This window comes from Entelurus aequoreus, linkage group LG27 (assembly GCF_033978785.1).
Source record: "Entelurus aequoreus isolate RoL-2023_Sb linkage group LG27, RoL_Eaeq_v1.1, whole genome shotgun sequence".
In the NCBI taxonomy this organism is placed as follows: Eukaryota; Metazoa; Chordata; class Actinopteri; order Syngnathiformes; family Syngnathidae; genus Entelurus; species Entelurus aequoreus.
The window spans coordinates 9126087-9138920 of record NC_084757.1 but is presented as its reverse complement, the minus strand read 5'-3'; the positions used below and the strand labels follow the sequence as shown (position 1 = coordinate 9138920).

At 36.5% G+C, this 12834-nt stretch overlaps 1 protein-coding gene across 1 annotated transcript in view; it reads left to right on the top strand.

Moving 5' to 3' along the window:
• The window catches only part of sned1 (sushi, nidogen and EGF-like domains 1), a 127099-nt gene that overhangs the window by 84192 nt on the left and 30073 nt on the right, over positions 1–12834 (top strand). The window contains 7 exon segments of the mRNA XM_062038678.1: positions 179–352; positions 466–579; positions 2032–2145; positions 5682–5795; positions 5880–5996; positions 10349–10636; positions 12484–12658. Coding sequence (XP_061894662.1) covers positions 179–352; positions 466–579; positions 2032–2145; positions 5682–5795; positions 5880–5996; positions 10349–10636; positions 12484–12658 — 1096 coding nt within the window.

Here is a 12834-nt window from a genome sequence, read left to right as displayed (position 1 = left end):
TAAATTGAGCAAATTGGCTAATTCTGGCAATTTATTTAAGTGTGTATCAAACTGGTAGCCCTTCGCATTAATCACTACCCAAGAAGTAGCTCTTGCTTTCAGAAAGGTTGGTGACCCCTTGCCTAATATATGTGTGTTTATATATATGTATATATACACGCCTGCCTCTCCCTTTCAGAGGTGGGCTGTGGGACACCTCCGCAGGTGAAGCACGCCGAGGTCCACTTCTCCTCCACCACGTCCGGCTCGGTGGCGGTTTACATGTGCCAGGCGGGCTTTGTGGCCGTGCCCAGAGCCACTCACAGCATCTGTGGAGTCCAAGGAGACTGGAGTCAGCCACCCGTCTGTGAGGGTGAGCACACACACACACACACACACACACACACACACACACACACACACACACACACACACACACACACTATCCAGTGATGACAAAGACTGTTGAGTACTTTGTCGCCGTAGAGATGAACGAGTGTGTGTCACAGCCGTGCGTGAATGGCGGCACGTGTCACGACCTGGAGGCGTCTTACCTGTGTGAGTGTGAGGACGGCTTCAGAGGCACACAATGTCAGACAGGTGAGCTTCTAGACCAGGGGTCACCAACCTTTTTGAAAGCAAGAGCTACTTCTTGGGTACTGATTAATGCGAAGGGCTACCAGTTTGATACACACTTAAATAAATTGCCAGAAATAGCCAATTTGCTCAATTTACCTTTAACTCTATGTTATTATTAATAATTAATTATATTTTCACTTAATTGAACGGTTTAAAAGAGGAGAAAACACGAAAAAAATTACAATTCAATTTTGAAACATAGTTTATGTTCAATTTTGACTCTTTAAAATTCAAAATTCAACCGAAAAAAAGAAGAGAAAAACTAGCTAATTCGAATCTTTTTGAAAAAATTAAAAAAAAAGAATTTATGGAACATCATTAGTAATTTTTCCTGATTAAGATTAATTTTAGAATTTTGATGACATGTTAAAATCCAATCTACACTTTGTTAGAATATATAACAAATTGGACCAAGGTATATTTCTAAAAAAGACAAATCATTATTTCTTCTAGATTTTCCAGAACAACATTTTTAAAAGAAATTCAAAAGACTTTGAAATAAGATTAAAATTTGATTCTACAGATTTTCTAGATTTGCCAGAATATTTTTTTTGAATTTTAATCATAATAAGTTTGAAGAAATATTTCACAAATATTCTTTGTCGAAAAAACAGAAGCTAAAATGAAGAATTAAATTAAAATGTATTTATTATTCTTTACAATAATAAAAAAAAAAAATTTCTTGAACATTGTCAGAATTGTCAGGAAAGAAGAGGAAGGAATTTAAAAGGTAAAAAGGTATATGTGTTTAAAAATCCTAAAATCATTTTTAAGGTTGTATTTTTTCTCTAAAATTGTCTTTCTGAAAGTTATAAGAAGCAAAGTAAAACAAATAATGAATTTATTTAAACAAGTGAAGACCAAGTCTTTAAAATATTTTCTTGGATTTTCAAATTCTATTTGAGTTTTGTCTCTCTTAGAATTAAAAATGTCGGGCAAAGCGAGACCAGCTTGCTAGTAAATAAATACAATTTAAAAAATAGAGTCAGCTCACTGGTAAGTGCTGCTATTTGAGCTATTTTTAGAACAGGCCAGCGGGCTACTCATCTGGTCCTTACGGGCTACCTGGTGCCCGCGGGCACCGCGTTGGTGACCCCTGGTCTAGACACTTCATAGCTCACCTGACGATGACAGCAGAGATATGAACGAATCGAGTCTTTTGAACAGCTCTTTAATGTGGACGATAAGAACCGATTCCCACTTGTGAGCCGTTTGTTTGGGAGCCGTTTTTATGCACATGCAAATGTAACATTGGCATGGACTATGTGCCGACTAGAAAATGAGTCAAAGTAAAGGAAATTTAGCAGCATTGAACTTTTTTTAAATAAATAAAAAAATATGATTTTACATGTTAAAAATATATTGCGCAAGGTCTCCATGGACTAAAGAAAGGTTTCCTCTGCCCTCCTCCAGACGTGGACGAGTGCGTGTCAGACCCCTGCAAGAACGGTGGAACGTGTGAGAACCTGCTGGGCTCCTACTTGTGTTACTGTCCGCCGGGCATCAGAGGACACGACTGCCAGAAAGGTGCAGCTATTTATAATTCATACAGAGGGTGGACACGCCCACCCCGCCGTCAGTCCGCTGACAAAACTTGACAAAGTCATTGAGATCCATTGAAAAAGATCAAAGTTTACATTTGAAAAGGTCGTATGAATTGTTGACATAGTAATGTAGCGTGTGTATGCACAATACAACAGCTTCTTCTTCTTTGGACTATAATGCACGGATGAAACGTCACAAACATTTCAGACAGTGTGAAGTTGTGATGCTTAAACAGCTGTTGGTGTGTTGTTGTTGTTGTGTGTACTTGTGGGGGGAGCGTGACAGTTTGTCATTTGTGTTTACATTACGTCAAAATGTATTTTCTATTAGATGGTCATATTGGTAGTTTGTTTTATTATGTGTAGTGTACACTGTATGGGAGTTTAACTTATCACTTTATTATGTGTGGTGTACACCGCATGGTAGTTTATTTTATTATTTGTGGTGTACACTGCATGGTAGTTTATTTTATAATGTGTGGTGTACACTGCATGGTAGTTTATTTTATTATGTGTGGTGTACACTGCATGGTAGTTTATTTTATTATGTGTGGTGTACACTGTATGGGAGTTTAATTTATCACTTTATTATGTGTGGTGTACACTGCATGGTAGTTTATTTTATTATGTGTGGTGTACACTGTATGGTAGTTTAATTTATCACTTTATTATGTGTGGTGCACACTGCATGGTAGTTTATTTTATTATTTGTGGTGTACACTGCATGGTAGTTTATTTTATAATGTGTGGTGTACACTGCATGGTAGTTTATTTTATTATGTGTGGTGTACACTGCATGGTAGTTTATTTTATTATGTGTGGTGTACACTGTATGGGAGTTTAATTTATCACTTTATTATGTGTGGTGTACACGGCATGGTAGTTTATTTTATTATGTGTGGTGTACACTGTATGGTAGTTTAATTTATCACTTTATTATGTGTGGTGTACACTGCATGGTAGTTTATTTTACTATTTGTGGTGTACACTGCATGGTAGTTTATTTTATAATGTGTGGTGTACACTGCATGGTAGTTTATTTTATTATGTGTGGTGTACACTGCATGGTAGTTTATTTTATTATGTGTGGTGTACACTGTATGGGAGTTTAATTTATCACTTTATTATGTGTGGTGTACACTGCATGGTAGTTTATTTTATTATTTGTGGTGTACACTGCATGGTAGTTTATTTTATAATGTGTGGTGTACACTGCATGGTAGTTTATTTTATTATGTGTGGTGTACACTGCATGGTAGTTTATTTTATTATGTGTGGTGTACACTGTATGGGAGTTTAATTTATCACTTTATTATGTGTGGTGTACACTGCATGGTAGTTTATTTTATTATTTGTGGTGTACACTGCATGGTAGTTTATGTTATCACTTTATTATGTGTGGTGTACGCTGCACGCTAGTTTATTTTATCACTTTATTATGTGTGGTGTCCATGGAAGTTTATTTTATCATTTTAATATGTGTGGTGTACACTGCATGGTAGTTTATTTTATTATGTGTGGTGTACGCTGCATGGTCGTTTATTTTATTATGTGTGGTGTACGCTGCATGGTAGTTTATTTTATTATGTGTGGTGTACGCTGCATGGTAGTTTATTGTATAATGTGTGGTGTACACTGCATGGTAGTTTATTTTATCATGTGTGGTGTACACTGCATGGTAGTTTATTTTATCACTTTATTATGTGTGGTGTACACTGCATGGTAGTTTATTTTATCACTTTATTATGTGTGGTGTCCATGGAAGTTTATTTTATCATATTAATATGTGTGGTGTACACTGCATGGTAGTTTATTTTATTATGTGTGGTGTATGCTACATGGTAGTTAATTTTATTATGTGTGTGGTGTACGCTGCATGGTAGTTTATTGTATAATGTGTGGTGTACACGGCATGGTAGTTTATTTTATTATGTGTGTGTACGCTGCATGGTAGTTTATTTTATTATGTGTGGTGTACGCTGCATGGTAGTTTATTGTATAATGTGTGGTGTACGCTGCATGGTAGTTTATTTTATCATGTGTGGTGTACACTGCATGGTAGTTTATTTTATCACTTTATTATGTGTGGTGTACACTGCATGGTAGTTTATTTTATCATGTGTGGTGTACACTGCATGGAAGTTTAATTTATCACTTTATTATGTGTGGTGTACACTGCATGGTAGTTTGTTTTATCATGTGTGGTGTACACTGCATGGTAGTTTATTTTATTATGTGTGGTGTACACTGCATGGTAGTTTATTTTATCACTTTATTATGTGTGGTGTACACGGCATGATAGTTTATTTTATCACTTTATTATGTGTGGTGTCCATGGAAGTTTTTTTTATCATTTTAATATGTGTGGTGTACACGGCATGGTAGTTTATTTTATTATGTGTGGTGTACACTGCATGGTAGTTTATTTTATTATGTGTGGTGTACACTATATGGAAGTTTAATTTATCACTTTATTATGTGTGGTGTTCACTGCATGGTAGTTTATTTTATTATGTGTGGTGTACACTGCATGGTAGTTTATTTTATCACTTTATTATGTGTGGTGTACACTGCATGGTAGTTTATTTTATTATGTGTGGTGTACACTATATGGAAGTTTAATTTATCACTATAATGTGTGGTGTTCACTGCATGGTAGTTTATTTTATTATGTGTGGTGTACACGGCATGGTAGTTTATTTTATCACTTTATTATGTGTGGTGTACACTGCATGGTAGTTTATTTTATTATGTGTGGTGTACACTGCATGGTAGTTTATTTTATTATGTGTGGTGTACACTGCATGGTTGTTTATTTTATTATGTGTGGTGTACACGGCATGGTAGTTTATTTTTATAGCAAGCACCCGTTCACTGTTGCTTTGCAGCATGTTCGCCATCTTAGAAGTACTCTACCTTTTCCTATGTTATCATGCTAACATTAGTATGTTAACATTAGCATGCTAACGTTTTATGCTAGCAATTTGTTTAAAATGTATTCGTTTGGACCTGAAAATCATGGCTTTTGATACTTAACGCCATCATAGAAGCATGCTAACTTCTCTTACGTTAGCATGCTTACATTAGCATGCCAACGTTGTATGCTAGCATTTTGTTTATATTGGTATAAACCGAAAAATCATGGCTTTTGATACTTAACGCCATCATAGAAGCATGCTAACTTCTCTTATGTTAGCATGCTTACCTTAGTATGCTAACAGTGTATGCTAGCATTTTGTCTGTATTTATTGGTTTAAACCGAAAAATCATTGATTTTGATACTTGGCGCCTCTTGAAAATATGCTGACTGTCCTAATGCTATAATGCTAACATTAGTATGCTAACGTTTTTAGCTTCGAGTTTGGCTGCGTGGCTCATTTGCATATGTCGACTGTGGCGTGTTCCCTAATTAAGGGGCCATTTGTCACTATTATTATTACATTATTGTTGACTTGTTGTGCTGAGCAGCCAGGACCAACATGTGTGCTACTTTTCCCAACTGTGGTCGCTTGTGTGCAGAGCAGGACCGCTGCGAGTCCAACCCCTGCCTAAACGGAGGTGTGTGTCGGGGCTCCAGGGGGTCCTACGTGTGCGCCTGCAAGGACGGCTTCTTCGGGGACCGCTGCCAAATGTGTGAGTTGCAAGTTCAGCGGGGTTCACAAGTCCTTGGGAGGAACTGCGCTTCAGGAGCAAGTCTTTGCCTGTGCCGCCCCCTAGTGGACGACCCCTGCGTGCTGCATCCCTGCGGGAGCCGAGGCGAGTGCCGGAGCGACAGGAGAGGGAACTACAATTGTGTTTGCAGAGCAGGACACACTGGAAAAGACTGTGAGAAAGGTCAGCTGACTTCACACAAAACAAAGGCCAACGAATTGAGTTTATTGAACATTCCATTTTTTTTAATTTATGGAATATTTCCTTATTATCCAAATACAATATAAATAATGCATAAATCAATACAAATTTTCAGGCTTTTAAAAAAATAAAATATATATATATATACATATATATATATATATTTTTTTTTTTTTAAAGTTAATGTATATACAAATGTACAATATAAGCAATCAATCAATCAATGTTTATTTATATAGCCCTAAATCACAAGTGTCTCAAAGGGCTGCACAAGCCACAACGACATCCTCGGTACAGAGCCCACATACGGGCAAGGAAAAACTCACCCCAGTGGGACGTCGATGTGAATGACTATGAAAAACCTTGGAGAAAAATTATGGCTAATATAATTATTTTTGACAGTCAATTTATTATGATTTCATATTTATTATCATATACTTTACATAACAATGATGGAGAAATGTGTCTTTTTATGCCACCAAAAAAAATTGATCTGTAACCAAAAATTCTAACAAAAAAATAAAAGTTTTGGTTGCCGATCATGTTTTTGGTTGCAAAAAAATATTTTGGGTTCCTTTTTGGTTACAAACTTCAATCTTGTAGGCTGGGTCTCCGGGACATTATGTCACACCCCTTTTTTATTGGTCAGTCTCAGATGATGGCGTGACATAAGGGTGGGGCTTCTACCAAATATGGGCGAATTCCAAAAATATGATTTTGCAACCACAAAAAACTGATTTTGCAACTAGAATAAATGATTGGCAACCACATAAGTGGTTGTGCGACCCAAAAAATGAATGGCAGCCAGAAAAATGATTGTGCAACCCAAAAAAATGTTTGGCAACCACAAATATGATTTTGCAACCCCAAAAATGATTGGCAACCACAAACATGAATTTGCAACCCCAAAAAATTATTTTGCAACCCCAAAAATTATACTGCAACCACAAAAATTATTTTACAACCCAAAAAATTATTTTCAACCGCAAAAATTATTTGCAACCAAAAAATAATTTTACAACCCAAAAAATGCAGCTGAGATAGGCTCCAGCACCCCACGCAACGCCGAGAGGGACAAGCGGTATAAAATGGATGGATGGATGAAAATTATTTTGCAACACAAAAAATGATTGGCAACCACAAATGTGATTTTGCAACGTCAAAAATTATTGGCAACCACAAAAATGAATTTGCAACCCAAAAAATAAATGGCAGCCGCCAGAAAAATGATTTGCAACCACAAAAATAATTGTGCAACCCAAAAAAAATGTTTTCAACCTAACCAACAATTTTGCAACCATAAAAATGTTTGGCAACCATAAAAATGTTTGGCAACCACAAATATGATTTTTGAACCCCAAAAATTATTGACAACCACAAAAATCAATTTGCAACCCAAAAAAATATTTTGCAACCACACAAATGATTTGCAACCAAAAAATGATTTTACAACCACAAAAACGATTTGCAACCACAACAATTATTTTGCAACCAAAACAAATGATTGGCATCCACAAAAATGATTGTGCAACCCAAAAAATTATTTTGCAACCATAACAGTGATTGACAGCCAGAAAAATTATTTGCAACCACAAAAACTATTTTGCAACCCAAAAAAAATGATTGGCAACCACAACAATTATTTGGCAACTCCAAAAAAGATTTTGCAACCACAATAGTTATTATGCAACCAAATTAATGATTTGCAACCACAAAAATGATTTGCAACCAAAAAATTATTTTACAACCCAAAAAATTATTTTCAACCGCAAAAATTATTTGCAACCAAAAAATAATTATACAACCCAAAACATTTTTTTACAACCCAAAAAATTATTTGCAACCAAAAAATTATTTTACAACCCAAAAAATGCAGCTGAGATAGGCTCCAACACCCCACGCGACGCCGAGAGGGACAAGCGGTATAAAATGGATGGATGGATGAGAAATTATTTTGCAACACAAAAAATGATTGGCAACCACAAATGTGATTTTGCAACCTCAAAAATGATTGGCAACCACAAAAATTAATTTGCAACCCAAACAATTATTTTGCAAACTCAAAAATGATTTGCAACCCAAAAAATAAATGGCAGCCAGAAAAATGATTGGCAACCACAAAAATGATTGTGCAACCCAAAAAAATGTTTGGCAACCACAAATATGATTTTGCAACCCCAAAAATGATTGGCAACCACAAACATGAATTTGCAACCCCAAAAAATTATTTTGCAACCCCAAAAATTATACTGCAACCACAAAAATTATTTTACAACCCAAAAAATTATTTTCAACCGCAAAAATTATTTGCAACCAAAAAATAATTATACAACCCAAAAAATGATTTGCAACCAAAAAATAATTTTGCAACCCAAAAAATGCAGCTGAGATAGCCTCCAGCACCCCACGCGACGCCGAGAGGGACAAGCGGTATAAAATGGATGGATGGATGAAAATTATTTTGCAACACAAAAAATGATTGGCAACCACAAATGTGGTTTTGCAACCTCAAAAATGATTGGCAACCACAAAAAGGAATTTGCAACCCAAACAATTATTTTGCAAACTCAAAAATGATTTGCAACCCAAAAAATAAATGGCAGCCAGAAAAATGATTGGCAACCACAAAAATAAATGATTTTGCAACCTAAAAAAATTATTTGCAACCAAACCAACGATTTTGCAACCAAAAAAATGATTGGCAACCAGAAAAATGATTGACAACCACAAACATGAATATGCAACCCAAAAAATAATTTTGCAACCCAAAAAATTAGATTGCAACCACAAAAATTATTTGCAACCAAAAAATTATTTTACTACCTAAAATATGATTTGCAAGCAAAAAAATGCAGCTAAGACACTCCACGCGACCCCGAGAGGGACAAGCGGTAGGAAATGGATGGATGTTTGAAAAATTATTCTGCAACACAAAAAATTATTGGCAAACACTTTTGTGATTTTGCAACCTCAAAAATGATTGGCAAGCACAAAAATGAATTTGCAACCCAGAAAATTATTTTGCAAACTCAAAAATGATTTTCAACCCAAAAAATAAATGGCAGCCAGAAAAATGATTTGCAACCACAAAATGATTTGCAACCAAACCAACGACTTTGCAACCATAAAAATGTTTGGCAACCATAAAAATGTTTGGCAACCACAAATATGATTTTTGAACCCCAAAAATTATTTACAACCACAAAAATCAATTTGCAACCCAAAAAAATATTTTGCAACCACAAAAATTATTTGAAACCAAAAAATTATTTTACAACACAAAAAATTATTTTCAACCGCAAAAATGATTTGCAACCAAAAAATTATTTGCAACCAAAAAATTGTTTTACAACACAAAAAATGCAGCTGATATAGGCTCCAGCACCCCACGCAACGCCGAGAGGGACAAGCGGTATAAAATGGATGGATGGATGAAAATTATTTTGCAACACAAAAAATGATTGGCAACCACAAATGTGGTTTTGCAACGTCAAAAATTATTGGCAACCACAAAAATGAATTTGCAACCCAAACAATTATTTTGCAAACTCAAAAATGATTTGCAACCCAAAAAATAAATGGCAGCCAGAAAAATGATTTGCAACCACAAAAATGATTGTGCAACCCAAAAAAAATGTTTTCAACCTAACCAACAATTTTGCAACCATAAAAATGTTTGGCCACCATAAAAATGTTTGGCAACCACAAATATGATTTTTGAACCCCAAAAATTATTGACAACCACAAAAATCAATTTGCAACCCAAAAAATTATTTTGCAAACTCAAAAATGTTTTTGCAACCCAAAAAAATATTTTGCAACCACACAAATGATTTGCAATCAAAAAATGATTTTACAACCACAAAAATGATTTGCAACCACAACAATTATTTTGCAACCAAAACAAATGATTGGCATCCACAAAAATTAATGTGCAACCCAAAAAATGATTTGCAACCAAAAAAATGATTTTGCAACCATAACAGTGATTGACAGCCAGAAAAATGATTTGCAACCACAAAAACTATTTTGCAACCCAAAAAATGATTGGCAACCACAACAATTATTTGGCAACCCCAAAAAAGATTTTGCAACCACAATAGTTATTATGCAACCAAATTAATGATTTGCAACCACAAAAATGATTTGCGACCAAAAAATTATTTTATAACCCAAAAAATTATTTTGAGACCAAAATACATGATTGGCAACAACAACAATGATTGGCAACCAGAAAAATTATTTTGCCAAAAAAAACAATAAAACCCTCTGCGAATATTTCTGTAATTCTGTCGTATTTGGAATGTATGTCTTTAAAAGCTGCCTCTTTGCAGATCTGCTGCCCCCTTCTGGCCTCCACGTGCAGCGCGTCGAGGAGAAGGAGGTGGAGCTGCGCTGGGACGCGCCCGAGGCCTCGCCCAGCCCGCTCAGCGGCTTCGTGGTCACGCACGCGCCTCAGGGCCGCAGCAATCGCAAGGTGGACTTCCTGGACAGGTACCAGTCGTCTCACGTCCTGCGAGGTCTGCTGCCAGGCCTGCTCTACAACATCTCCACCTACTCCATCAAACGCAACACCAACAGCGACGACTTCAGCCAGCCCGCCACCGCACTCATACGCACTCGTGAGTGCTACTTTATAACACGCTGTACTGTGTACTGTGCACTTGTCCAATGTAATACTTGCACATAACACTAAGGAGTTGGCAACACTAGCTATGCTAGCACTAAATTTTAACATCATGCTAGGTTAGCAACACCAGCTATGTTAGTTACATGCTAACACTACATTTTAACATTCTAGGCTATAAACACTAGCTACTTTAGCTACATGCTAACACTACATTTTAACACCATACTAGGTTAGCAGTACTAGCTATGTTAGCTACATGCTAACACAACATTTTAACATCATGCAAGGTTAGCAACACTAGCTATGCTAGCTACATGCTAACACTACATTTTAACATCATGCTAAGTTAGCAACACCAGCTATGTTAGTTACATGCGAACACTACATTTTCACATACTCTGTTAGAAACACTAGCTATGTTAGCTACATGCTAACACTATATTTTAACATCATGCTAAGTTAGCAACACCAGCTATGTTAGTTACATGCTAAAACAACATTTTAACATCATGCGAGGTTAGCAACACCAGCTATGCTAGCTACATGCTAACACTACATTTTAACATCATGCGAGGTTAACAACAGTAGCTATGCTAGCTACATGCTAACACTACATTTTAACATCATGCTAGGTTAACAACAGTAGCTATGTTAGCTGCATGCTAACACTACATTTTAACGTCATGCGAGGTTAACAACACTAGCTATGTTAGCTACACGCTAACACTACATTTTAACATCATACTAGGTTAGCAACACCAGCAATTGCTAGCTACATGCTAACACTATATTTTAACATCATACTAGGTTAGCAGCACTAGCTATGTTAGCTACATGCTAACACAACATTTTAACATCATGCGAGGTTAACAACACCAGCTATGCTAGCTACATGCTAACACTTCATTTTAACGTCATCCTAGGTTAACAACAGTAGCTATGTTAGCTACACGCTAACACTACATTTTAACATTCTAGGTTAGAAACACTAGCTAAGTTTTACATGCTAACACTACATTTTAACATCATGCTAGGTTAACAACAGTATGTATGTTAGCTACATGCTAACACAACATTTTAACATCATGCTAGGTTAACAACACTAGCTATGTTAGCTACATGCTAACACTACATTTTAACATTATGCGAGGTTAGTAACGCCAGCTATGCTAGCTGCATGCTAACACTACATTTTAACGTCATCCTAGGTTAACAACAGTAGCTATGTTAGCTACATGCTAACACTACATTTTAACATTCTAGGTTAGAAACACTAGCTAAGTTTTACATGCTAACACTACATTTTAACATCATGCTAGGTTAACAACAGTAGGTATGTTAGCTACATGCTAACACAACATTTTAACATCATGCAAGGTTAACAACAGTAGGTATGTTAGCTACATGCTAACACTACATTTTAACATCATGCTAGGTTAACAGTATGTATGTTAGCTACATGCTAACACAACATTTTAACATCATGCGAGGTTAACAACACTAGCTATGTTAGCTACATGCTAACACTACATTTTAACATCATGCGAGGTTAGTAACGCCAGCTATGCTAGCTGCATGCTAACACAACATTTTAACGTCATGCGAGGTTAGCATATTGACTAAAGAAAAACGTGATGACCGTGATGGCAGAGTTTTTAGGATGTGTAGTGAAGCCTGAATGATGAAAAGACAACTTTAATGGTGAACTCTACTTTCAGAAGTGAGGGGATGAAATATTGTTGTGACTGTCATGACAAACACACAACAATATTGTCTATGTATGTGTGTGTGTTTCTGCCACAACAACAACAACCACCACCACCACCACCACCACCAAAGGGCCTCGGCGGGCGGAGCTTCTGCAGGTGGTGAACGTGTCGTCCTCTCAGGTGAGAGTGCGATGGATGGTGAAGAGCACTCGACACAGCAGGACCCTCCTCACCCTGTCACTCTCTGATGGCTCTCAGCACCACTCTGCTCTGCTCAACTCCACCACCACCGACTACACCTTCAGGTCAGCATCATCCATCCATCCATCTGTATATCCATTCATCCAGCCATGTGTATTTCCTTTAGTGTGCAGATGGTAGAAGATAGATGGATGTGCTGCAGTATGTCAAAAATAATATTTTGAGTAATGTTTAGTTTGGCCACCAGAGGGCGATGTTTGAGTCCTGTGTTGATCTCCCT